The sequence below is a fragment of the Cnephaeus nilssonii genome (assembly GCF_951640355.1).
Source record: "Cnephaeus nilssonii genome assembly, chromosome: 5".
Taxonomy (NCBI): Eukaryota; Metazoa; Chordata; class Mammalia; order Chiroptera; family Vespertilionidae; genus Cnephaeus; species Cnephaeus nilssonii.
This window is the reverse complement of record NC_137076.1, coordinates 30,505,356-30,531,762: the sequence shown is the minus strand read 5'-3', so window position 1 is coordinate 30,531,762 and position 26,407 is coordinate 30,505,356. Positions and strand designations below refer to the sequence as shown.

General features: G+C 43.4%; 1 protein-coding gene across 3 annotated transcripts; it reads left to right on the top strand.

Moving 5' to 3' along the window:
- The first annotated feature begins 6,338 nt into the window (after positions 1-6,338).
- Positions 6,339-25,113, top strand: ZNF555 (zinc finger protein 555). 3 transcript variants are annotated; one of them, XM_079771367.1, is made up of 4 exons: positions 6,339-6,487; positions 18,052-18,178; positions 18,586-18,766; positions 19,410-25,113. In XM_079771367.1, exons 1-4 carry the CDS (start codon positions 6,485-6,487, stop codon positions 20,974-20,976), a joined length of 1,878 nt encoding a protein of 625 aa, XP_079627493.1. In that variant the 5' UTR covers positions 6,339-6,484; the 3' UTR covers positions 20,977-25,113. The 3 variants fall into 3 exon arrangements, 2 of the variants coding, with proteins under 2 accessions (XP_079627493.1, XP_079627492.1); XR_013813534.1 differs by lacking the exon at positions 6,339-6,487 and having other exon boundaries at positions 17,867-18,178; positions 19,410-21,885; positions 22,213-25,113; XM_079771366.1 differs by lacking the exon at positions 6,339-6,487 and having other exon boundaries at positions 17,867-18,178.
- The last annotated feature ends 1,294 nt before the right edge of the window (positions 25,114-26,407 follow it).

Sequence of the window (26,407 nt, the reverse complement as noted above, 5' to 3'; positions counted from 1 at the left end):
GAATCAAACCGGGAACTCTTCAATCTGCAGACCAACACTCTATCCCCTGAGCCAAACCAGCTAGGGTACACATTCTTTTTTCTTTTATAAATAGCAATATAAAAATCATTTTATATACATTCAATCAATAACAATTAGGTAATATAAGGACAAAGTTTGAGTGGCATCAATTTGTGAGCATACAGGCCTTGCTGACATCTTGGATGGCTGTCTACCTCTTCTAATTTGATCCTCACAGAATTCCTGGAGTAGGTAGATAGGAGACTCCATAGAATCCTATTTTCTTTTCATTAGCAAGATGCAAATAGTGATATTAAAATATTTCTTCTAATTAATTTCCTTTCAATGTGCATGAATCTGTGCACCAGGACACTAGTAGATAATAAGAGAGCAACCAACCTCAAATAGGGCCTTTCTGAGAATCTGAATTTAAGTTGAGATGTGAATCATTGGAGCAATCAAGATGAGGAATTTAATCAGAGGAGAGCTTAAGTTTAGCTCTGTTTTCACATGTGATTTTATGATCATTAAAAAAAAAATGCAGTTTTGTTTTTATTTCTTTGACTAAAAAGTATTTTGAGAGAGGATATATTTTTTAAATTTCTGAGTATTTAAATCTCCTTTCTCTCTCTTTAAAAATAAATTCTTCTTCTTGTCTTATTGTACTTGCTCACTCCTTGAGTACTATGTTGAATGGGAGTGTTGAGAACAGATCTCCTTGCTTTGTTCCTGACCTTAGGGAAAAGCATGCAGTCTTTCATCATAGAGTGTGATGTTAATTGTAAGATTCTCATAGAGGCCCTTCATCCTTATTTTTTAAATTAAATTTCTGCTTTTATTATGCTGTAGTCTTAGAATATGTCTACTGTTTTGAATCTTTGAAATTTATTGAGGTTAATTTTATAGATATTGAGAAGCAGCTATATTCTCTGCTTTTCTGATTAAGAATCTGGATTGTCTGTTAAATAAATCGTATTAAACAACCAGAGGCCCAGTGCACGAATTCGTGCATGAGTGGGGTCCCTCGGCCTGGCCGGTGATCGAGGCCCGCTGGCTGGGGAGGGACCATGGGAGATTGGCTGGCTAGGGAGGGACCGTGGGAGGGCTCCAGGGTGTGTCCAGCCAGTCTCACCCAGTCCCAATTGGCCAGACCCCAGCAGCAAGCTAACCTACTGGTCAGAGCATCTGCCCCCTGGTGGTCAGTGCGCATCATAGCGACTGGTTGAGAGGTCAACCAATTGGTTGGACACTTAGCATATTAGGCTTTTATATATATAAACTAGAGGCCCGGTGCACGACATTTGTGCATTTGTGCACTGAGGGGGAGGGGTGGTCCCTCAGCCCGGCCTGTGCCATCTCTCAGTCCAGGACCCCTTGGGTGATGTCTGCCTGCCAGCTTAGGCCCACTCCCCAGCAAAATGTCCCTGGCAGGCAGACATCTCCCAAGGGGTCCTTAGCGCTGCTGTGGAGGCGAGAGAGGCTCCTGCCAGTGCCGCTGCACTTGCCAGCCATGAGACCGGTTTCTGGCTGAGCAGCACTCCCCCTGTGGGAGCACACTCACCCGCAGGGGGCAGCTCCTGTGTTGAGTCATTCTGCTGTTCAGTCGATTTGCATATTAGCCTTTCATTATATAGGATGGCTCTCAAATTTTATGTCAGGTGGTTCAGGTTTAATACGTGAGAGTTAGAGCCCAGTCATATGTATTTTGAACATGCACACCATGTTATTTCACTGATGCTCATTCTCTTTCGATTACATTTGAGATACACTGATTGTCTTTGGATTGCTGATTCAAAGATAATTAGCTCAAGAGAATTAACTTATAGTTTTCTATTGTTATTGTGCTTAATTTCCTTCAGTATCTTCTGTTATTTTTTCTGCTTCATTTTTGTTGTTTTTTAACTTTTGTTTTATGTTTTATTTATGATAAATAATTCATTACAGGTCTTCATTGTGAATTGTATCCTTTATCATTTTGAAGCGATCTCTTTGTCTGCTTTAATTAATAGCACCACCTCTGCCTTTTAAACAAAATTAATCTATTTTTGGTAATATTTTTCACCTCCTTTGAATTTCAACTCTTTAAATCCCCTGTATCTCTCTTCTTAACATACAGGTGGATTTTGTTTTAGGATCCTTTTATTTCGATGTAATAAATGTTGTTGTCTTTAATTCTGCTAACATATTTTATGTCATTTTTCTTATTTTTGAAGTTTCATTTCTCTATTTTTTTTACTGTATTATCTGTATTGGAGGAATGTATTTTTTTCTGATAATTTGAAAAGTGTATTGTCTGCTTTAATTTCTTTAGGCATTTTATTTTATTACATTAAACATTACAGTAAATTTTTAACATTATCCAGATTTTGAAGGATAAGAAAGTCAAATTATGGAGTATGTATAGGATAATAGCATATTTATGAAATTTGAATATAGAAACAGTAACGTTATATATAGTTTATGGATCTATGTGTATGGCATGGCAGTAATAAACATCACGTTTGGGAATATGGAGGTGTATGCAGGACATTTCAACTCTATCATGGTTTTTTTTTTTATTTGTATGTTAATCCTTGCCTGAGTATATTTTTTCCATTGATTTTTAGACAGTGTGGAAGAGAGGGGTGTAGAAAGAGAGGGAGAGAGAGAGAGAGAGAGGAACATCAATGTGAGAGAGACACATCCATTGATTGCCTTCCACATGTGCCTCAACTGGGTCCGGGGACCAAACCTGCAACCCAGGTACATGCCCTTGACTGGAAATCAAACCCAAGACCCTTCACTCTAACCACTGAGCATTAGGGTTATAATGTTTTGTTCCTTCAAGAAATCTGACAGAGTATGGTGAACTGATAGGATTTCATGCAGCTTAGCAGTAGATACTTGAATATTTAAAATGTTGTTCCTTTCATATTTTGTATGATTGAAAAGCTTCATAGTAGTTTTAAAAGTGTCCCCCTCCCTTCTCGCTGTCTTGTAGTTATTGTTAATACTAGTGGCCCGGTGCACAAAATTTGTGCACTCGGGGTGGGGGGCATACCTCAACCTGGCCTGTGTCCTGTCACAGTGCAGGAGCCCCAGGATCCATCACCCCAAAGAGGTAGGCCCCACCCACCCATCTGGGGCTCCTCGATGGATTTCCCCAAAGAGGTAGGCTGGAGCCGGGGGAGGCCTGCAGACCCTGGGCAGGGCCGCGGTGGAGGCCTGCAGACCTCCACATGCCTGTGGACCCACGGCTGGGGCTGCGGCGGAGGGGCATCTGCACACACCTACGGACCCGTGGCTGGGGCCGCCCCCGTCCCCGACGCTGTAAGTCCCTGCCCACCCGTGCTTGCTGTGCACGCAGCCTGCTGCTGATCAGTCGTTACTGTGATGGCATCCTGACCAATTTGCATATTACCCTATTATTAGTTTAGATACCGTATTTTCCGGCGTATAAGACGACTGGGTGTATAGAAGATTTTCCTGGGTTAAAAAGTCGTCTTATACACCGGAAAATACGGTATGCCTTTGTGAGGAATGCCAAAATCAACTCTCCTGAGGTTTTGCAAATGGATACTTATGGTTTGGGATAAAATTTCAGAATATCATCTTATCCAAAAAGTACTATATTAAAAAAAGAGAGAAAGAAAAAAGGAAAAATATATACACAAAGTGCTATGTTTCAGACACAAGGACACAAAGGTGTTCTCTGAAAAAAGTCAGATCACTCCACGATGTGTTGTACTAGGAGCAGAGTTGCGTTGAAAGAACATATGGAACGTTCACAGTTGTAGAATGAAAGATGAGATTGGGAATAGGAGTTATTTGTGCCATGTATTAAGTTACAGTTTCTCTGCTTGAGACCCACTGTATGAGTTCCTCATTATCACTGTAACAGATTACCACACATTTAGTGCCTTAAAACAACCCATTTATTCACATAACAGTGGAGGTGAGAGCCTAAAATCGAGGTGTGGGTAGGGCTATGTTATTTCTGGAGGCTCCGGGGGAGAATCGTTTTGTCTTTCCCAGCTTTTAGACACACCACATCCCTGATTCTGACCTTCCTCTTTGAGGTCCCTTGTGATGATACTGGGTCCCCCAGGGATTTTAGGGTCACTCCCCATCTCAGGATTCTTAACCCAATCCCATCTGCAAGGTCCCTTTTGCCATGGGAGGTGACATAGGATGTGCACAGCTTTAGGGGGCTGTTATTCTGCTGGCCACACTTACCCTTTCATACTTTGCTTTGTGACGTGGGGTGGAAATGCCACAGAACACGTTTCTGTGTTGCCAACAGCTTCCCATTGGGCTCTGCTAATGGGAGGCTTTGGAGGGAGGGTGGAAGGCTGGGGGAGAGAAGGGATTTGTTTTGTCCTGGCCCTCTCACTCCTTGCATATTTGAACTTGGCTTTGTTTTTTCTGTGCATGAGTAACATGCTAGTGTGGTCCAAATACCTTTAATCACATTTTTTACCCCTCAGATTGCTATAGTTGTTATTCTCTTCTCTTGCTTTTTATCAATAATTCAGAGACCAGCCTCATTTTCCACCTTAATAAATGAAATGACATGTTTATTAAGAGTGATGCACCTAGGATAGATCTCTGGACATGTTATGACAAACAGACAGGAGTGCTAGAGGTCCATGCCAGGACCCGATCTGAAGGCCGACTTCTAAATTCCATGCTGATTTGTTAAAACTTGACAATAATTAGTGATACATATTAAACAAAAATCATATAACCATGTTTTATTTTGAATAGCTTATAAATCCAATGAATATTTTTAACTCAAAGCTTTAAAAATTTTTTTTAATTTAAAAAGATTGATTTTAGAGAGAGGAAGGGAGCGAGCGAGAGAGAGAAACATTGATTTGTTGTTCTACTTATTTATGCATTCATTGGTTGCTCTTATATGTGCCCTGGCTGGGGATAGAATCCTCAACCGGTATCAGGACAACGTGATGCTCCAACCAACTGAGCTACCCAGCCAGGGCAACTCGAAGCTTTTTTATGGGTTAGTCCTCTGAACAGTAATTTTTATAAAGTAATATCAAACCTTTCCAGAGACCATAAAAAAAGAATTTTTAAAATTGTAAATAAAATGACAAGTGATATCAGAATTGGGGTGACCACTTAATCTCAAAGGAGAGAATATTTTCTAGCAGCAGGCATATTAAATGCATTAGCCTCCATCTATTGGGTGTATTAAGAGTTTTCAGGTTGGCCTCCTGGTGCTTACCACAGGCTGTATTCTTACAGTGACTGTACAGAAATAGGGGGCAGAGTAAACCCACCCCATATACACCTCAGCTCAGGCCCTCTGCCTTTGGTCTGTATTGTGAATGGGGAGACATTGAGTAAAAAGAAAAAAGAGTTTTCAGGTCTATCTCAAAGTTATATAAGCTTTTTTGTTGTTTTATACCAGTTAAAATAGGAATTCAATTGCCTTAGGGGTAGCATAGCCTTTTTAAAAAGAAAAACTTTTAAAAATTTGTGGTAAAATACACATAATATAGTTCAACATCTCAACCATTTTTAAGCGTACAGTTTAGTGATATGAAGTACATTCATACTGTTGTGCAGTACCAGAGCTCTTTCATTTTCAAAATTCTCTTGGAATACACTGAAAACCTGATCTGACAGAAATTTCCTTGCAGCGTAAATGCACTCTGAGAATTCTAACATCTCCTCTATGGCTGTGCTGAGAGGAGCCCTGTGGGCAGGCTGGGGCCGCAGGGTCCCACTTCCCACTTTGAGGGCAAAGGAACCGGGGCCTCGGGTTGCTGACCTCAAGCCCCATTATGAGGGCAGAGGGCGGGGTCTCCCGGTGTCAAAGGTCACAAGTCAAAACCTAGCGGGGCCCTGCTGTGCACTCGGAGACGTCACTATTGTCTTTGTTTTTAAACAAAGCGCACCGATCGACGGTGCTCCGCCCTGGGCTGACCCCAGATCAGGAGACCCTCCTGTTCTGTCCCAGCTCCGCACCGAGAACGCTCCAAGAAGAAACTGAATTAGAACGTCCCGGTCCAGGGGGAGGACTCAGACCCGGCGGCGGAGCTGCGGGTAGATGTCGTACCCACAGGGAAAGGATGCTACTCTGAGCCCACGTCCTGGGCTGAGGCCAGCCCAGAGTGTCCCGACGGCCTGTCACTCAGACGTAGGGGGCGGGGCCTGAGAGAACTGTCCAATCAGAGCTATTAGGGCGGTGCATAGGGAACAATCAGGATGCAGGGGCGGATCCCGGAGAACTGTCCAATCAGAGGTTCCAGGGCGGGTCTCGAGTACAGTCTCGTCAGAGGCCCACGGGTGTGGGCGTGCCGGAACACCGTCCACTCGAGACGCAGGGTCCCGAACAAGGTCCAATCAGAGGTCCCGTGGAAGGAAGAGGGCGTGGACGTCGCTCTCAGCAGATTGCAGCGTTGGTGCGCACCTGCCCCGCGCAGCCCCAGGTAGCTCACACCTGCGTGGGCCCAGGAGGGGACGCCTTGAGAGCCCGGAGATGGTGAGTACGTAGGGCCGGGCCGAGCCTCGGAGGGGCTGGAAGCGGCCGCGGGCCGGATCTCCCCGCACGCCCCGGGTCCCGACCCGAGTCTCCTCCTCCGGCTCGGGCTGGAGCCCTGGAGTCCTGTCCGGCCCCTGCGCTGTGTCCTGGGTCTCAGAATCTGGGCTTCGGGCGACTCTGATGCACTTTGCTGCATCCACCCGGGGGGCGGGGAATGTCACCCCTGGTCGGCTCCTCTCATCGGACAGCCAACGGGATGGGCGGGGAGTCTGGGGAGACCTGGGTGTGGGCCCCAAATTAGGACGGATCTACTGACCCCGACCCCAGTTATTAATCCTTGGAGGACGGACAGGACTCTGGTATCCAGGAGAAAGATGGAAATGATTCGGGCCCCTGAAGGGAGAGAAACTAACCCCGAAGACTGGGGAAGCTGACCCAGTGCGGTGGAGCAGTCACCTGCAAAGCCACCTGTACTGGGGACTCACTGTGTCCTTTGTTCAGGGAGCACAGGCGGGAGGGGTCTCCCACGTGACGGGATGGCTCATTGAAATCTCGAGTTTGAAGTCATCTATGTTTATGTTCCAGTTCAGCACTGCCCCTACCTGGGCTTGTCCCCTTGAAAAGATGTACGTATTCACTTATTGGAGCCTCAATTTTCCCGCAAAATATAAAATACTTCTAATTAATAGAGCAGGAAAGTTAATATTTCCTAAGAGATGAATTTCATGTGTGTGTGGGGGGGGAGAGTGTCTTTCTTTCCATTTATTAAACCTTCTTCTGTTCCTTTGAGTGATATAAGAAAAGGAATTCCAGGGATTAGCCTTGAGAGTCCTACTGGGGAAATGACTGTCCGAGAAACAGAAAACCCCTTCCGTTAGGGTCTCCGAAAGAGGAACGCCCGAGGCCAAAATGGGTAAAGAATTTTAAATGTGTTATTACATCTGCTAGCAGGAGGGCTGAGACCTAAACGGCATCAGCGGGGCCGAGTAGGGGGAGCAGGATATTATGTCACTTGTAAGGGTCAGTCAGAGTAACGGGGGGGACCAGGTGCAGGTGGGGGCCGGGTGGAGGCGGTCCACTGGGGACTGGGTGAGGTGGTTCACTGGAAGGCGAAGGCCGATAACCATGAGACCTAGAATGGGAATAACAGGACAGTCGTGGGGAGGGGCAAGAGCCCCAAGCAGAGCATAATGGAGTGCAAGAACGTGCCCAACACCTTCCAATATGGCAGCGGGGAAATGAATACTTTTCCACACAGTGTGGTAGGTGAGTTGGTGAACTATAGAGATTCACCAAAATATCGGTTCTTTTCCTGGGCCGGGTGGAGAACTTGTGACCGTAGGTACACTGTTGTTTACTGTTATCGGTAATACACTTTGCTTTCATCTACAGTGAATTGATGCTGCCTGTGGAAGAGATGGGAGTAAAGCATCCTTGTTATTTGGATAACTTTTTGTCACTGTCTCCTGTATTAGTTTTCAATTTCTGCCACTGTTCTGTGGCTGCCCTGCTGTGAGTTAACAGACAGGGGCCACTTCAGGTTGTTCCTTTCCATGGAGTTAGTTGTCCGTTCCTCTTCTAATTCCATCATGTCAGGATTACTGTGGCTTTAAAATCCTCACTTTGGGATAGGCAGGCCCCTGCCTTGTTCTTCAGGACATTTTGGCTCTTTTTGTTCTTCCTGTTAGGTTTATAAAATTAGTATTTTTCAAGTCCTAAAAAAAAATCTGGATTGGGGATTTAATGGAATTTTTTGAAGACTTTAGGTTAGGCCTTTTTTCAGAGGGTTATTTTGCTAACACTGAGTTCTCCATTTTAAGAACATGTGCAATCTTTTCATTTTACTTTGTTATTTTTCTTAATGTTTATAAATTATTCCATTTGGTTATTTTGATAGCCTTCTTTAGACTTGTGTAGTACTAATTAAATTTTTTTATATTGAATTTTTAGTCTTGTTAAAAATCGTATTCTGTGATTACTTTTTTGTTCTGTTGGTGTCCTACACATACAATTGATAGAAGTAGGCATAAAGACAAGGTGTTTTTCTCTTTTAGTTCTTGTACATTTGTTTTCTGCTGGGTCTGGATTGAGTCTCTAGTATGCTGACCAGGAAGGAGATCCTGAGCATACTTGTTTGTCCCTAATTGTTTGGAGAAAACAACATCGAACCATTTATATGTTCTTTTTTTTTTTAATATTCTTTTATCACTTTTCCTTTACCAGGTTATATACATTACCATCTATTCCCCAATGGTAAGATGTATGAATGTTGAATATTGTAAAATAGTTTTCAGCAGTTCCTAACATGATTACAGGCAAATCATATGAATTGCTTTTAGAGTTTCAAGGTGCTGACCGTTTCTATCGTATAAGATAATATCAGTGTAGGAAAATGTATATGACATATGTACAGTCGACAGATATTAAAAAATAATCATCTGTGAAATGAAATTCAGCCCTAAATGTAGAACAAGCTTTCACACCAGGTACCCCACTTGAAATGAACCCCAATGGCAGGTTCTCTCACTCTGATGTGTGTAACCAATATGTTGGCATGAAGATACATATATATATATATATATATGTGTGTGTGTGTGTGTATATGTAATACATTTATGTAATATACGTATATATTTTTAAACAATTTAGGTATCCGCAGTGTTATTTCAAAGGGTTATTTTACTGTTCTTTACCTTTCAGCCAGTCATTCATATTTATATTGATACTGATATATACATACATACACAAATGAACATGTGAAGATCTGTATCTCCCTCCTGATCCCCTCACTATGCCACATTTTCCTTAGTGCTTATATTTGATTTGCTCATTTGTTGTTTTCCTCTGAAAGAATTTAAGATCCACATGATTCAGAATTTTTTGGTCAGTGCTGTAGCCCAAGTGCCTGCAAGTACTAGGACCCAGGTCACTGTAACCTAAATCAACTTTACTAAGTGAAAGAGCCAGAGGTCAGATCTTCAAACAAAGCAGGGGATCGATACAGGGCTTCACCAGGGAAGGACCATGAGGATGTAAGCATGGAGCAGGATGCTTCTGTTGGCTCAAAGTGCCGGGAAATCTAGCTTCTCTCCTTACCACACTGGGAACAAAACAGCTGTAAGGTGCATGTGAAAGACATGCACGTGGTAGGAGTTTGTGTGATGTTATGCGTGGACTGTTCTGCGTTTCCTCTATTATGAACCAGTTTTAATAATGTCTGCTTTACATGCCCTAATCGGTTTGGCTCAATGGATAGAGCGTCGGCCTGCGGACTGAAGGGTCCCAGGTTCGATTCCGGTCAAGGACATGTACCTTGGTTGCAGGCACATCCCCAGTCGGGGGTGTGCAGGAGGCAGCTGATCGATGTCTCTCTCTCATCGGTGTTTCTAACTCTCTATCCCTCTCCCTTCCTCTCTGTAAAAAATGAATAAAATATATTAAAAAAATAAAAATAAAAATAATGTCTGCTTTACAGAGTTATTATAAGGCTCTAGGAGCTAATGTATGTGTATAAAAACTCTTTGCAACGTTTTTTGCATGTAATGAATGCTCCGTGGCACTTTTTAAAAATGAATGTTGTAGAGTGTTAAAGTATTTGATGGTTTCAAGTAGGGTTTGTTGGGAGTTCCTGTTTTAGTCAGCTGGGCTGCTATAACAAAAATACCACAGACTAGGGTTTTATAAACAGCAAACATTTATTTGTCGCCGTTCTGGAGGCTGGGAAGTCCAAGATCAAGGTGCTGACAGATTTGGTGTTTGTTGAAGGCCGGCTTCCTGGTTTATAGATACTGTCTCTTCACTGTGTCCTCAAAGGAGGAAGGGTCCAGGAAGCTCTCTTGGGTCTCTGTTATAAGGGCACTGATTCCATTTATGAGGGCTAGGAGGACTCCCAGGACTCAGCCTGTAGTCCTGCTCATGGCCATGGTTTATTGCAATGCCAGAGTAAAGCACAGGCAGCCCAGAAGAAAGGTGCCCAAGGCCCAGTACTAAGGAGAACAGGTCCAGGGTCCCCTCTAGTGACATCACAAAGCAGCCAGGGGTGACAGCACATTTGAAAAGCCGACCAGGATAGTTAACGAGAGACTCAGTAACAGGGTTTTTACTGGTGGCTAGTCATGTAGACAGCTTCTTCCTGGCCGGAACAAGAATTCAGACTCGTCGAAGGAGAGCAGGTCTTTGGCAGAAGTCTGATTGTTTGTATAAAAAGGCAGAGGGTGCCGAAACCAGTTTGGCTCAGTGGATAGAGCGTCGGTCTGCGGGCTGAAAGGTCCCAGGTTCGATTCCGGTCAAGGGCATGTACCTTGGTTGCGGGCACATCCCCGGTGGGGGGTATGCAGGAGGCAGCTGGTCGATGTATCTCTCACATCGATGTTTCTAGCTCTTTATCCCTCTCCCTTTCTCTCTGTGAAAAGTCAATAAAATATATTAAAAAAAAAAAAAAAAAAGGCAGAGGGAGCTACTTGTATCAGGGTGCTGGGAACTCTCCCTACATCCAAGTTCTCACATGCCCGCCAAGGGCCAACCTCACAAGCAGGACTTCTGAGGACTTTCTCAGGCCAGCTCGGCTAACACTTCTGCACAGTCTGTTCCCTTGGCTCTTGAACAAGGCATCTTTTAAAAAACAAACAAATACGTGTTTTTATTGATTTTTAGAGAGAGAGGAAAGGAGAGGGAGACATAGAAACATCAATGAGGGAGAAACATCAATGGGCTGCCTCCTGCATGCCCCTACTGGGGATCGAGCAGGCAACCTGGGCATGTGCCCTGACTGGGAATTGAATGAACGGTGACCGCTTGTTGCATGGGTTGACACTCAACTACGGAGGCACACCAGCCGGGCTGCACAAGATACCTTTATAGCAAAATTATTAGTAGGATCCTCTACAGTAGGGTGAGAACCACCTGCAGTATTGGTTTTCGTTATGCCCTTTAGGAGTCCCGGACTTAGCCAGTTCAAGTAAATCCCAGTAACCGTAAAGGTCTTAGAAAGCTGGGAGTGGGGTGGCGGTGGTCTTCCTCAAACATCTGTATTCTGTTGTGTTTTTTTTCTTTTTCTTTTTTTTTCTTTTTTTTATTGTATTCTGTTGTTTTTGACCTGGCTTCAGGTGTCAACTCCCGCACTGCACAACTCTGGCCAGTAAGTTGAAGCTGACCTGAGTGCCTTATCCACAGATAAGACAGTGTCCTGATGGGACACACACCCGAGAAGTACAGTCCCAGAGGGCACACTTGCTCCCCTGGAAACTCAGAGTTTACAGTAGTCAGGGCACCCCAGCAAGACATGCTATTGAACTGGTGACCTCGGTGCATGGGTTGATGCTCAGGCAGCCAGCCAGGTCAACAGGCCCCACTGTATGCTCAGAGTTCTCGGTGCAGACCCAATAATTCAGTCTAGTCCTTGTTTCAGAGGGACTGCTGAGGTGGTCCGTTTCGGACAGTTTTGTTTATCCACGGCACCCGTTCGCCCACCTCACAGTGCAGAGGGCATCTGAAGGTGATCTGCCAGTGTGGACGCTAACAGTTGTGACAGGAGCAGCTTGGTTTCAGATGATCCTGTTGTAGAACAAAGCCTTTGTCATAGACAACAGTAAGGGATCCCACCAGACCCAGTTGCATCCATGTGGTTTTCACAGTTTAGGGCCTCACAGAGAGCTGTTCGAAATCTCCCACGTTCCAGAGTCGAAGTCCTGTTCATGGAGCTTCTACCTGCTTTCAGGCCAGCGCAGTGTGTACGGAGGCCGAAACAGCCCGTCCTGGACGCTGTTGGGTTTTAGCTTACAGCCAGGTCTAGGAAGTGTAAATGCAAGTGTTGTGAATTCAGAATGCCATCAAACACCAGGACCTTTTCTTCTCAGTAGGAAGGCTGAGACACTGCCGGGGCAGACAACTGGCCCAAGTGCAAGTAGAAATGAGACAGTCCTAAGCCCTTTTTGTTTTGTCTGAAAGTCCAAATTGACTGCTGGACAATTGTCAGCCTCTACAGGTCATCAGAAATAGGTGTTTATGCCCTGACCAGTTTGGCTCAGTGGATAGAGCATCGGCCTGTGGACCGAAGGGTCCCAGGTTCGATTCTGGTCAAGACCATGTACCTTGGTTGCAGGCACATCCCCAGTAGGAGGTGTGCAGGAGGCAGCTTGTCGATGTTTCTCTCTCATCGATGTTTCTAACTCTCTATGCCTCTCCCTTCTTCTCTGTAAAAAAATCAATAAAATATATTTAAAAAAGAAATAGGTTTTTATAAGAATTCTTTAGCAAACTGGAAACTTTTACTTAACACATTACGCACCAGTAGTTTTATTGCTTTACCCAGTAGCGAGATAAGTTTCTACTGAACGAGTACAAAAAACGTTTTACAAAGTATCGTACTTTAAAAAGATATTAGCTTGTAAGAACATGTAATAAATAACTTCAAAATGCAATGGGTATTTAATTTTAAGGCGTGCCTTTAACATTTATGTAAAACACTGTGTAATATGAAAGCACGAGAATGCTCGTGATCCGCCCGCCATGTGTTAAAATTCCAAAAGTCTACCTCCCATTTAGTGATTGCCTATCTTTTCATTTTCATTCTTTCTTTTTTGAACGTAGGTAAAAATCACAGTAAAAAGTCATCAGTTATGGAGACCTAATCTCGTTTCTAATACTTAAAGTTTACATTCCAACCCATGCACAGTGGCAAAAAGCAGGGAAGTTGTGTCTCACTGATACTTTTTTCTTTGTACAGATTGGGGTGATCCCACTAGCACTGGTGAAGTTATATGTATATACCATTTGCACCAGTTTTTATCATACGCACAAGTGCAGGAATCACTCATTTTAAGTAAAAAATCTCCTCCCCCTTTATTCTCATTGCAGATTCACTCACACCCTGTATTAGTTTCCTAGGGCTGCCATAGGAAGCACCCACAGTTTGGGGGCCTTAAAATTTGGTCTCTCACAATTCTGGGGGCTGAAGTCCAACGTCAAGTTATTGATAGTGTCACGCCCCCTCATTCCTTGTCTAGGAACATTCCTTGTCTGTCACAGCTTCTGGCATTCCCGGCTTGTGGCAGTTCCAGTCTCTGGTTCCTCTTCACGTGGCCATTTCCCCTGTGCTTCTCTGTCCTCATATGTCATTTTCCTCTTCTAAGGACATTGGATTTGGGCCCATTGTAATGACCTCATCGTAACGTGGTTATACTTACAAAGCCCTTATGTCCAAGTAAAATTACATTCATAGGTACCAGGGATTAGTATTTCTTTAATATATTTTATTGATTTTTTTTACAGAGAGGAAGGGAGAGGGATAGAGAGTCAGAAACATCGTTGAGAGAGAAACATCCATCAGCTGCCTCCTGCACACCTTCTACCTGGGATGTGCCCGCAACCAAGGTACATGCCCCCAACCGGAATCGAACCTGGAACCTTTCAGTCCGCAGGCCGACGCTCTATCCACTGAGCCAAACCGGTTACGGCAGGGATTAGTATTTCAACGTATCTTTTTTGGGAGAACATAGTTCAATCCATAATAAAGCACTAGTTATAAACTCAGCGTTTACAGAGATAAAATTACAGCTGTCAGGGAAGGTCCTGGCCAGAATGCATGGGTGGGTCAGGCGGCTACAGCGGCCCCAGCTGGCTGAGTCTCCTACCCCCTTCCCCTTGGTTTATCTAAAGTTTTGCTCCAACTCTGGGAACTGATTTAACTTTTTTTCTCTCTTGATATAATGCAAACTTTTAGCACTTTTGCCCATCCCAAGATCACCTTCGGGAACTCAGGGTATTTTTTTTTTTTCCTTGCTAAAGGAGAGAACAAAACTCAAAGGCCTCACCAAGACTATCTTTTTTTCTTCTTTGTCACGTAGCCAGCAGGGCCAGAAGCAGCCTACCTATCCAGTGAGCCAGCCCTCCTGGAGTCAGATCTCTCATGTTTACCTCTGTCAACTTTATCTCCCATCAGACAGCAACTCAGCCGTTCTTTCAGACCACGGACAGCTCCAAAGCCACGCTGGCACCAGAGTACCATACCCCCCTCTTCATCCTTCCTCCCCAGACAGTGCTTTTGCCATATTTCAGTGTGTTGGGGTTTTCTAGCAAATCTACTTGTGTGTCTCAAACACACACCCCAGGCCCTGTTAGTAGGAGTCTCCCAACTCAGCCTATAGTTGCACTCATGACTATGATTTGTAACCACAAAGGACATGGACAAGTCAGCAAAGGGAAAAGGTGCATGGCGGGGGACGCTGGAGGAAACCAGGGGGTGGTTAAGAGTTCTTCCCCAGGAGTCAGACGGAGTGCACCAGCAGCAGTGAGTTGTGACAACATGTGAAATGTTGTCTACCAGGGAGGCACACAGAGACCCAGTGCCTGGGAGTTTTACTGCAGCTGATGATAGGAGCTTCGTCTGCTAGCATGTCTCCAAGCTCAGACTCCTGGAAGGAAAGCAGGTGTTCAGCACCAATGCTGTTGTCTGCGCAGTCAGTGTAGACAGTGTGAGGGATGTCAGTTCGGGTGGTATGAAACCTCTGAGTCTGAGGTCCCAGGCACCAGCCAGGCCAGCTGTGCCTCAGTAGTTTCTAAGGATAAAAAGCTCAGGCCTGAGCTGTCAACCTCTTCTTCTGCACAGTGTGCAAGGGAATCGATTAGAGGAAACACTACTGATAACTGGTGTTCTAACAGCAGTTCAGCTGACTCTGGGACCTCCTGTCATTCCCTGTACCAACAACAGGGATAGTCCGACTATGCTGTTACTCTGTGGGATAGGTAAGTACTGGCAGCAGAATTGACTGAGAGTATTTTCTCTGTCTCCTGCTCATGGGTGGCAGTGGGTTAATATTCTTTTTTTAAAAAAAACAAGGGCTTAGCCCGGCCGGCGTGGCTCAGTAGTTGAGCATTTACCTAGGCACCAACCCGGTCAAGGCATAAGCCCGGGTTGTGAGCTTGATCCCCAGTGTGGGACGTGCAGGAGGCAGCCGATCAATGATACTCTCTCACCGTTGATATTTCTCTCTCTCCCTCTCCCTTCCTCCCTGAAATCAATAAAAATGTAAAAAATAAACAAATAAGTAAAAAACAAGGGCTTAAAGAAAGTGCAGCACTGGCCAGCATGGCTCAGTGGTTAGAGTGTTGGTCTGCTCACTGGAGGGTTGTGGGTTCGATTGCCAGTCAAGGGCACATACCTGGGTTGCATGTTTGATCCCCACCCCTGGTTGGGGCATCAGTGTTTCTCTCTCTTTCTCTCCCTCCCCCCTTCCCTTCATCTCTCTAAAAATCAGTGGGGAAAAAATATCCTCACTCCTCAGATGAGGATTATAAAATAAAAAAATAAAATAAAGGAAGCGTGTAGCTCAGTGGTTCATGAGCTTAGGGGTTGGCCTGACATACTCTTGGGCTCAGATGGGAGGGATATGAAAATGAGAGACATTGGAAGTGCAGCCTCTAAATTGTGCAGGGAATCAGCTTTCTTCTGGAATTTGAGATGAGGAAGTGTTTCCTTTGTAGGAAGGCACTGGCGAATCTTTTATCTGTTTTTTAATCAAAGGAACATTTACCATTGGATGTTTTTTATTTCAATGAACTCCTTGGCAAAAAGGGACTCTTAACCTTGTCCTCAAGGTCAGCAAGAGTACTCTTATGAGAAATCCAAAACACTAATTCAAAATGATATATGCACCCCTATGTTCATTGCAGAATGGTTTGCAGTAGCCAAGATATGGAAGCAATCTAAGTGTCCATTGACAGATGAATGGGTAAAGACATGGTACATAGATACAATGGAATATTGTTTAGCCATAAAAAAAATGAAAACTTACCATTTTTGGCCATATGGATGGACCTAGAGGTATTATGCTAAGTGAAATAAGTCAGAGAAAGACAAAATACTATATGATCTCACTTATATGTGGAATCTAAAAAACAAAATAAACAAACAGACTCATAGATACAGAGAACAAACTGACAGTTGCCATGTGGGAAGGGGGTTGGGTGAAAAAGGGAAGAGATTAAGAAGTGCAAATTGACAATGGGGGGATAAGGACACATTTGTAATACCTTAATAAATAAAAGGGGAAAAAAAGTACAAATCGGGCCCTGGCTGGTGTGGGGACCTTCTGGCCCGTGGGCCATTTAAGGTCCAAGAAATCATTTGGTCTGGCCCTGCCAAGGCATTAGGGGTGAGTTAATTAAATGTTTGACCAAATATAGCAGGCTAATTTTTAAGTTGATAGTTTTATATGGCCTACAAATGATGTTATAAATATCCAAATGGTTGGTGGCAGAAAAAAGGTTCCCCACTCCTGAGTTAGAGTGTTGGCCCACACACTGAAGGATCTTGGGTTCTATTCCCAGTCAAGGGCACGTACCTGGGTTGCAGGTTCAATCCCCAGCCCTAGTTGGGGTGCATATAGGAGGCAACTGATCGACATGTCTCTTATCAATATTTCTCTCTCTCTTTCTCCCTCCCTCCCTCTTCTCCCTCCCCCTTCTTCTCTCAGTTCCACTAAAAAAAAAAAAAAAAAAATCAATGGAAAAATATCCTTGGGTGAGGATTAACAAAAACAAAATTTTTTTAAAAAGTACAAATTGGTAATTACAAAATAGTCATGGGAATGTAAAGTAAAGCATAGGGAATCTATATATATAAAAGCCTAAGTGATCGGCCGACTGGCCAAACAGCCAACCGGTCGATAGCTATGACGTGCAATGACCACCAGGGGGAAGATGCTCAACGCAGGAGCTGCCGAGCAACAGCAACTTTGCAGAGTGCTCTCTCACACTTGGGGACCCCTTGGGGGATGTTGGACTGGCAGTTTGGGCCCGATCCCCACAGGCCAGGCTGAGGAACCCCCTGCCAGAGGGACCCCGCTCACTCCACAGATGACCTTCAAGCCTCAGTGCTGCCCCAGGTGCAGCTGGCCAGGGAGGGACTGTGAGAGGTTGGCTCCAGGGCATGTCCGGCCTGTCTCTCCCAGTCCCGCCCTGCCAGCCACCTTCTAATCAGTGTGCACGAATCCATGCACCGGGCCTCTAGTTTAGTCAGTAATATTGTAATATAACTATGTATGCTGTCAGGTGGGTATTTATCAGGGTGATCACTTGGTAAGTTATATAAATGTCTAATCACTATGCTGTACACCTGAAACTAATATAGTATTGTATGTCAACTGTAATTGAAAAATAAAATTATTTTTTTAAAAAATGTAAGCCCTCATCCAGGTTTTACTTTGGGCTTCACATAGTACTGAGTGATGTGGTACGCAGTAGGGAAGGAGCTGAAGTTGTTTGTGTCACATGGGATTGGTGGTTCATAAAGTGTGAATATTTGTTTAATTTGCATAGAATTTCTTTAATTTCCCTAAAGTCATCTGAACCCTTTGGTTAGAGAATAAGTCTTGATGTGAACACAGTAAAAATGTAGAGGTAGGTTTATTGTGTTAGTGGCACTTTAAATCTCTGAGAACTTGAGTGTGGACATGGAGTATGAGGTTCTGATGATGAGTCATAGACTAGATGTTAGGTGAATTGAGCCCAGTTGCGCAGGACTGTGAGTCTCACTCATCCTCCTGCACATATATTGGATGTTTCAGGACTCAGTGGTCTTTGAGGATGTGGCTTTGGACTTCTCCCAGGAGGAGTGGGCTTTGCTGGATGCTGCTCAGAGGGAGCTCTACAGAGATGTGATGCTGGAAACATTTAGAAACCTGGCCTCCGTGGGTAAGAATGACAGTGTTCCTTCCCTTAGTCACTTAGGAAACATGCATTTTTTGCATATCAAGACTGTTCCCAGATTTGGAATGTGGAAAGGAAATACATTAATTATTAAGAAAGACATTGTCATAACTGTCATAGAGCTAGAATCAAATAGCTCCTCCATGAAAATGAGAATCTGTGTATTAGACTGAGTTTGTCTTTTCATGTAAGAAAAGTGTTATCAGTGGATATAGGTTTCATGGGTTATTAGGCCGCCCAGTAAAGTTTGTTTTTGTAACTTTGTGAGAATTTCACTGTTTATTAAATTGCTTACCATTTTGACCTCTTGTACTTGTTATTGATGAAGTCCTGACACAGCTAACCTCCTCAGTGTCACATTTGGCTAACATTTGTTCCCTTTCTGTTTTCAGATGATGAGACTCAATTTAGGTCCAATGGGTCAGTTTCTCAGCAGGATATTTATGTGAATAAAATGTCCAAGGAAGATAAAATAGCGAAGTTCACCAGAAATTCTTGGGTCTCCATCTTAGGAAAAATTTGGGAAGAACTTAGCATTGAAGATCAGCACACAAACCAGTGGAGAGATCTGAGGTGAGTTGCATTCCTGGAGGAATCTTATTATGTCTTGAAATTTAAAAAGCAAACAAACTAACAACCCACATAAGCCTAGATCAAATTTGTTTATTCAGATTTTCACACACAAAAGAAACACCTTTATTAAATATGACTTAGATGTTGAGTGTTAGAAACAGTTGAAAAGAATTAGGAGAAAAGCCCATGTTTAGGAAACACTGTTTTCATAATGGCTGTGGGCAATCCATTCTGTTCATTCCACTTTAAAACAAATTACTTAGGGTAGAAAACAACATATTTACTGAAATTGGTGAGAATGTAATTCTAATATTAATAAATATTAATAAATTATTATTTATTTTTATGTTTTGTTAATCCTCATCTGAGGATATTTCTTCCATTGATTTTTAGAATGAGTGGAAGGGAATGGGTGGGGGTGGGGGGGGGTGGAGAACATTGATTGGTCGCCTCCCACATGTGCCCTGACTGGGACTGGGAATCGAGTCTTTGAGCCTGCAACTGAGGTCTGTGTCCTTGACTGGAATTGAACTTGATATCCTTCAGTCTGTGGGCCAACGCTCTAACCATTGAGCAAAGCCCACTAGGGCAAGAAATCATTATTAGTCAAACTATTGATAACACGTTTCTCATTTTTTAACAGAAATTATGTGGTGGAGAGACTCTGTGAAAGTAATGATCAATGTGCGGAAGGCTTCAATCAGACTTCAAATCTTAATCTGTACCAGAAAACCTTTACTGATGTAAAACAGAATGAATGCAGTGCATATGCAAAAGTCTTCATGCATCATTCATCTCTACAGAGTCACATTGCCATTCACACTAGACACAAACCGTATCAATGTCAGGACTGTGGGAAGGCCTACAGTTGTTCTTCAGACCTAAGAGTGCATGTGAGAACCCACAAAGGAGAGAGGCCCTATGCATGTAAGTTATGTGGAAAAACCTTTCCTCGCACTTCTTCCCTCAACCGGCATATCAGGATTCACACTGCGGAGAAAACCTATGAATGTCAGCAATGTGGGAAAGCCTTCATTGATTTTTCAAGTCTTACTAGTCATCTGAGATCCCACACTGGAGAGAAGCCCTATAAATGTAAGGAATGTGGGAAAGCCTTCAGTTATTCCTCAACTTTCCGAAGACACATGATCACACACACTGGAGAGAAGCCCTATAAATGTAAGGAATGTGGGGAAGTTTTCAGGTATTCCTCAACTTTTCGAAGACACATGATATCACACACTGGGGAGACACCACATAAATGTAAGGAATGTGGAGAAGCGTTCAGTTACTTCTCAGCTTTTCGAAGACACATGATATCACACACTGGAGAGAAACCCTATGAATGTAAACAGTGTGGGAAAACCTTCATTTATCTCCAATCCTTTAGAAGACATGAAAGGATTCACACTGGAGAAAAACCCTATGAATGCCAACAGTGTGGGAAAACCTTTATTTACCTCCAGTCATTCCGAAGGCATGAAAGAACTCATGGTGGAGAGAAACCCTATGAATGTAACCAATGTGGGAAAGCATTTAGCCATCCCTCGTCCTTTCAAGGACATATTAGAGTGCACACTGGAGAGAAGCCTTATGAATGCACTCTATGTGGAAAAAGTTTCAACTGGCCCGTATCCTTACGAAAACATATGAGAACACACACTAAAGAGAAGCCCTATGAATGTAAACAATGTAGAAAACCCTTCAATTTGCCTGCTTGCTTTCGAGAACATGTGAGAATGTATCCTGGAGACAAACCGTATGAATGCAAACTATGTGGGAAAGCTTTCTATTGCCACATATCCTTACAAAAACATATGAAAAGGCACACTGCCGAAAAACTCTATAAATGCAAGCAATGTGGGAAAGCTTTCAGTTGGCCTGAACTTTTGCAACAGCATGTGAGAAAACACTCTGCAGAGAAACCTTATGAGTGTAAGGAATGTGGGAAAGTCTTCAAATGGCCATCATCGTTACCAATACATATGAGAATGCATACTGGAGAGAAACCTTATGAATGTAAGCAATGTGGGAAAGCCTTCAGTTGTTCCTCATCCTTAAGAAGACATACGAGAACACACACTACAGAAAAACACTGCATATATAATGTGGGAAGTCCTCCTGCAAGTGAATTCATGCACAGTGCTTCAGAAAATTCACACCAGGAGGGAAATCTTATGAAAGCTGTAAATATGGTATTGCCTTTATGAGTATCTCATTATTAAAATGGACCCATAGGTAGTATATTTCCAGTTCTTTTGCAAGTAAACATTTAGGTGAAAAATAACTCTTCAAGTACTCTTAGCTATAGTACATAAAATTTGCATGTAGTGTTTTTTCTTACATTTCAGTAAACAAAACTTTTATCTTTAGTTTGTGGACTTTAAATGGTCCTCTAAGGAGTTATTGGAACAATTACACTTTGTTATTTGTTGGGTGTTTTTTACTGACTTAATGTGGCAGATATGGATATCAACCATCATATATTTTCTACCTTTCTTATTGAGAGTCTTTATTTCTTTTTGGCCAGAGGAGTCTTCCACTTTTCTTGTAAGTAGTTTTTATAATTATGAAATTATATGAATTGTTGTTTTCAGCTTTTGCCCGTCCCTGTTGTTCTTGCTTGTGATTGGGAATTGGACAGTAGGCATTTACTTAAGAAACGCTTGTGATATCACCATGAGAGAGAGAGTTTGAGATGGTTCTGTTGGATTGTGCTATGTCAACGTGGCCCATGGGAACTGCAGGTCCCAGAATCCTTTATGATTCCGTGTTCTAATTCACCAGTAGCCGAACTTGGCATCAGATTTGGAAGGCAGAAGTGAATGAAGCCATTACTTTTTGGAGCCACTTTAAAGTGTGATAGAAAGACATATAGGGACTTCTAGATCCCAGCTTTCAGCCCCTCTTCCTGGTTTCTTTGCCCGACTGATAAAGAGTATCATCAAAAGAAACACAAGTGCTTGACTTCCACTCTTCTCAGAGGTACAGGCTTCCACAGACATCTCCATGACCTCGCTCGGTATCAAGGATCCAGACACTTGTGTAGTCAGGTACTCACAACCTGTATTTTCCCAGAAACTGTAAGGTGTCCTCCAGACCACTAATCCAAACTCATGGTAAGTGACTCTAATACTATGATTCATCCTCTTCTCTAGATGGTAACATAGTTCATAAAGTCTACTTTGTATAGCAAACACTGTTCTTAATACTTCCAGTGGTTCTCTGATCCTGCCTCCACCACAAAAACTATAGTGTTGCAGCAAAATGAAACACTTGGGGCTTCGTTGATCTGTTGGATTTTTAGGTGTGCTGACCCAGCTCTTTGTGAAAACAAACACCTTCCTCATCTAGTAGCTTTGGGGAGGTTTCTGTTACACAGAATTAAGTGCAGTTCTTTCATATGAGTTTACTTTAAAAAAAACAATGTGTATTTTATTTTCAAGGAAAATCAAGTGGATGGCTTGGGACAACAGAAACTTTTGTCTCCTCGTTCTGTAGGCAGAAGTCCAAAATCAAGGTGTTGGCAGGACCAGCTTCCTCTGAAAGTGCCAGGGAAGCATGTGTTCCAGCGCTTCCCAGCTTCTGGAAATTCATTGGCTTGAGGCAGCTTCACTCGAATCTTCACAGGGCAGCCTTCTCCCTGTGTGCATGCTTGTCTTTTCAGATGGCCTAGTGTTTGTAATTATTGGATCAGGGCCCACCTTTCTCCAGTATGACCCCATCATCTACAACAACCCCCCATGACCCATCCAAGGATCCAGAGCCACCTGCCACTGCCCATGTCCACTTCTAACCCCTGTGCTCTGCATAGTCTCAACCCCAGTGGCCTGTGGGAAATGGAGATCTCAGAGTCTCCGCAGACACCCAGCAGCCTTTTAAGAAGTTCTGCAGAGATACCTAGGGGCTCAGCCTTATTGGAAGTACGCAGGGTAGGTCAGTGGGGCAGAGACTCAGAGAAGAGGCTGCGTAGGGAGAAAGGGAAGCTCAGTTCCTCCCCTGGGTCCTGCGAAAGCCACCTCTGAAGTGGCCGCCCACTGTCTCACTTGAGGATTTGGGGCCGCTCAGGGCAGATGGAGCCGGCACATGAGACCAGCAGGCCAAGGGGACTCAAGGCAGGATGCCTTCGTTGTCCTCACTCAGCAGAGTGATGAGTGCATTTCTAGAAGAATCCTAAAGCTGCAGGGGTAGCCTGGAACGTCCGAATCCCAGCCACAGTGGGCCCCTGAGACTGCTCGCTCAGGCCCGCCTCCTGCGGTTCTGATGAAGAGAGGCTTGTTCTGTTGAGGTTCAGGAAGTGTCATGTCCCATTCCAGGAGGAGAGAGAAGTACATGATGTTGGCTCATCCTGAGGAGGTAAGAGCTGTCGCATGGGTGCTGCAGAGGGCCTGGCTGTGTGTCTCTGGAGACATCACCTTTGTCAGTGCGTCGGAGTTTGTGTCACGTCGCCCTGTGTGTATGTCAGAGAGAGTTCGGGTGTTTGAATGGCAGGAGCCTTTGTGATTGTGTGTTTTACTGCAGGGCTGTAGTATTTCCTCAGTGTGTTTCCTGAAACCCAAATATACAGTAAGCCCACAGAGATTTACAAGTGACTTGTATTTAACTTTTAAGATGTAGATAGTTATTAGAATATTAAATTCTGATGAATTATTAAAAAGTAGAAAGTTTCGCCCTAGCCGATTTGGCTCAGTGGATATATAGAGTGTCAGCCTGTGGACGGAAGGGTCCTGGGTTCGATTCCGGTCAAGGGCACATGCCAGGGTTGCAGGCTTGATCCCCAGTAGGAGGTGTGCAGGAAGCAGCTGATCAATGATTCTCGTCATTGATGTTTCTGTCCCTCTCCCTTCCTCTTTGAAATCAATAAAAATCTATTTTAAAAACATTTTTTTAAGTAGAAAGTTTCAGTTATTTTTAGTGGGTTTTTATGAATTCCAACATTTCACAGAGTGCTTACTTTTACGGTAACAGAATGACATATGCTGGGAGTAATTTGGACCTCTAGTTTTTCTCACAGTCTAAATTTCTTTCCAAATATTGCGTTTTTACTCTAGTTTTCTAACCAACAGTGGTTCCACCAGATGAACTCTTGAATGGTAATTGTCATATGAAATATTTTCGATTGTGATAATTGTTAAAGGAAAAGAACAGACGACACCAGAATGGCTCCCAAAGTGGATATAATGTAACGTAGTTAATACAATGCCATCTTGTTTTTCTGTAAAACACCCAAGTGAAACTGCTATGTGGCAAGAGTGAAACAGAAAATTTCTACTTAATAAGCGGCATGTTTTGCCTGACATTAACTTGTCGATTGTGTAATTGTTAAATTTATTGTAATTGTGTAAATGACTATTAGTCCAATTTTGTTTCTTACATGCTGCAATAACCATTTCTGTTCATGCTCACAGTTTGGCCATGGGCTTGGGTAGGTTACCCAACTGATGGGTCTTCAAGTCCATTCTGGAAGCTGAACTGGCTCTGATCCAAGTACGTCCATTTTGGGGCTGAAGCTTAATCCATAGCACCGTGGGGAAGGTTCCTCATGATGGGTCACTCGGGCACAGAGGGAAGCCAAATGCACAAACACATTTCAGGATTTTTCCTTACAACATTCGCTCACCTAGCACTGACTTCAGCAGGTCGCATGGCTCACACTGAAAGGGAGAAGAATTAGGGTCTTGCTGCCATGAGCAGACTGTTTCTCAGGGGATTGAAAAATTTGAATCAATAATGAATCCACAACATCACCTTTTAGGAAAGAGGTTGCATTACACAGCATCATTATAGAGAATTTACTTTAAAGATCCATTCGTAAGTAGTTAGTTCTTCATTGTTTATTTTCAATATTTTATTTTGGGAAAATTCATACTTTGTGTAAGTAGAATGGTTTCAGAAAATCTCATAATATCTATTACCAGCCTTCAACCATTTTCCATCAAGTGTCTTCCCTATAACACCCAGTTCCCTCTGGATAATTTGAGACATTTTTTTAAAAAATATATTTTATTGATTTTTTACAGAGAGGAAGGGAGAGGATAGAGAGCTAGAAACATCGAGAGAAACATCGATTAGCTGCCTCTTGCACACCCCATACTGGGGATGTGCCCGCAACCAAGGTACATGCCCTTGACCGGAATCGAACCTGGGACCCTTCAGTCCGCAGGCTGATGCTCTATCCACTGAGCCAAACCGGTTTCGGCGAGACATTTTTAAGCATATAATTTTATCCTTAAATATTTGGAATATATCTGTTTGCTTAACATAACTGTAACCAATGCTATTATCACACCTAACCATGATCCCTTAACATATTCAAACATATAGGCACTGGCCCATTTCCCTAATTGGACGACATAATTTTAAAACCTGTGCTGTTAAGAGTGTTTGCATTGGGATCCAATAAAATCCATACATTTAAATTTATTCTCTCCTTTATATCTCCTTAAAAAAAGTTTCCTTTTTTATTCTTTGTATGTAATTGTGGAATATAATAAATCACATGGAAATTTTCATAGGTTTTCTAGTTGCATCTCCCTGCTATTATTTAACACTTGCTTCTGTTCCCTATATTTGCAGATAATTGTAAATTAGATCTGGAGGGGTGACCATATCCAGATCTGATATTTTGATGAGAACAATCCAAAGGTTGTTTGTATATTCCGGCAAGAGGCACAAAGAATCTGGAAGTGTTACATGCATGAGACAAAAACAGCCTCTGTATATTGGTCCTGTGTGGTTCATTCTTGACCACAAGGCATTGGTTCAAAGGCCCACTGGCGCTAATCTCAAAATTTCACACATCAGTTGTTTTCGACATAGCCCAAATGAGCAGATTTTAGCTATTTGAAGCATGCTTGCTTTTCATACCCATAGAACTGTGCCCGGCAGCTGCTAACCATAAATAAGATAATGCCTGTAGCTATAAAAGAACCAGGCTGCTGCTGCCCTTTGGAGCTCTCTGACCCAAAGACTTCCCGCTGGGCTGCAGAGGGACATCACCTAAGCATGTGAGCCCCTCTCTGACTCCCTTCTCCCCAGGGAGTTTTCTTCCACCCCTCCCCGTTCGGGTAGCGTGGTCCCCTTGCCTTTGTCTCGGGACAGTCTCATGCTATGGGGGACTTCCCCCACATGCCAGCCTGTCAAAGTATTGCCTGAAAAGCTCAGGTGTGCTGCTGCCTCCTGTGCTCATACCTTTTTCCTGGGTCAGCCTGAAAGTCTCAAAAAGGAGGTGATTTACCCCAGCTGGTGTGACTCTGGTTGAGCTTCGACCTATGAACTAGGAGGTCATGGTTCAATTCCCAGTCCAGCACATGCACGTGCCTGGGTTGCGGGCTCAATCCCCAGTGGGGGACATGCAGGAGGCAGAGATCAGTGACCTCTCTCATCATTGATGTTTCTCTCTCTCCCTCTTCCTTCCTCTCTGAAATCAATAAAATATATATATATATATATATATTTTAAAAGGAGGTGACTTATTTTTTTGTGATGTAAGCTGGCTTTGATGATCATTACCTAGAGCATTTTTAAAAATACATTTCTTTGATTTTTTTACAGAGAGGAAGGGAGAGGGATAGAGAGTTAGAAACATCGATGAGAGAGAAACATCGATCAGCTGCCTCCTGCACATTCCCCACTGGGTAT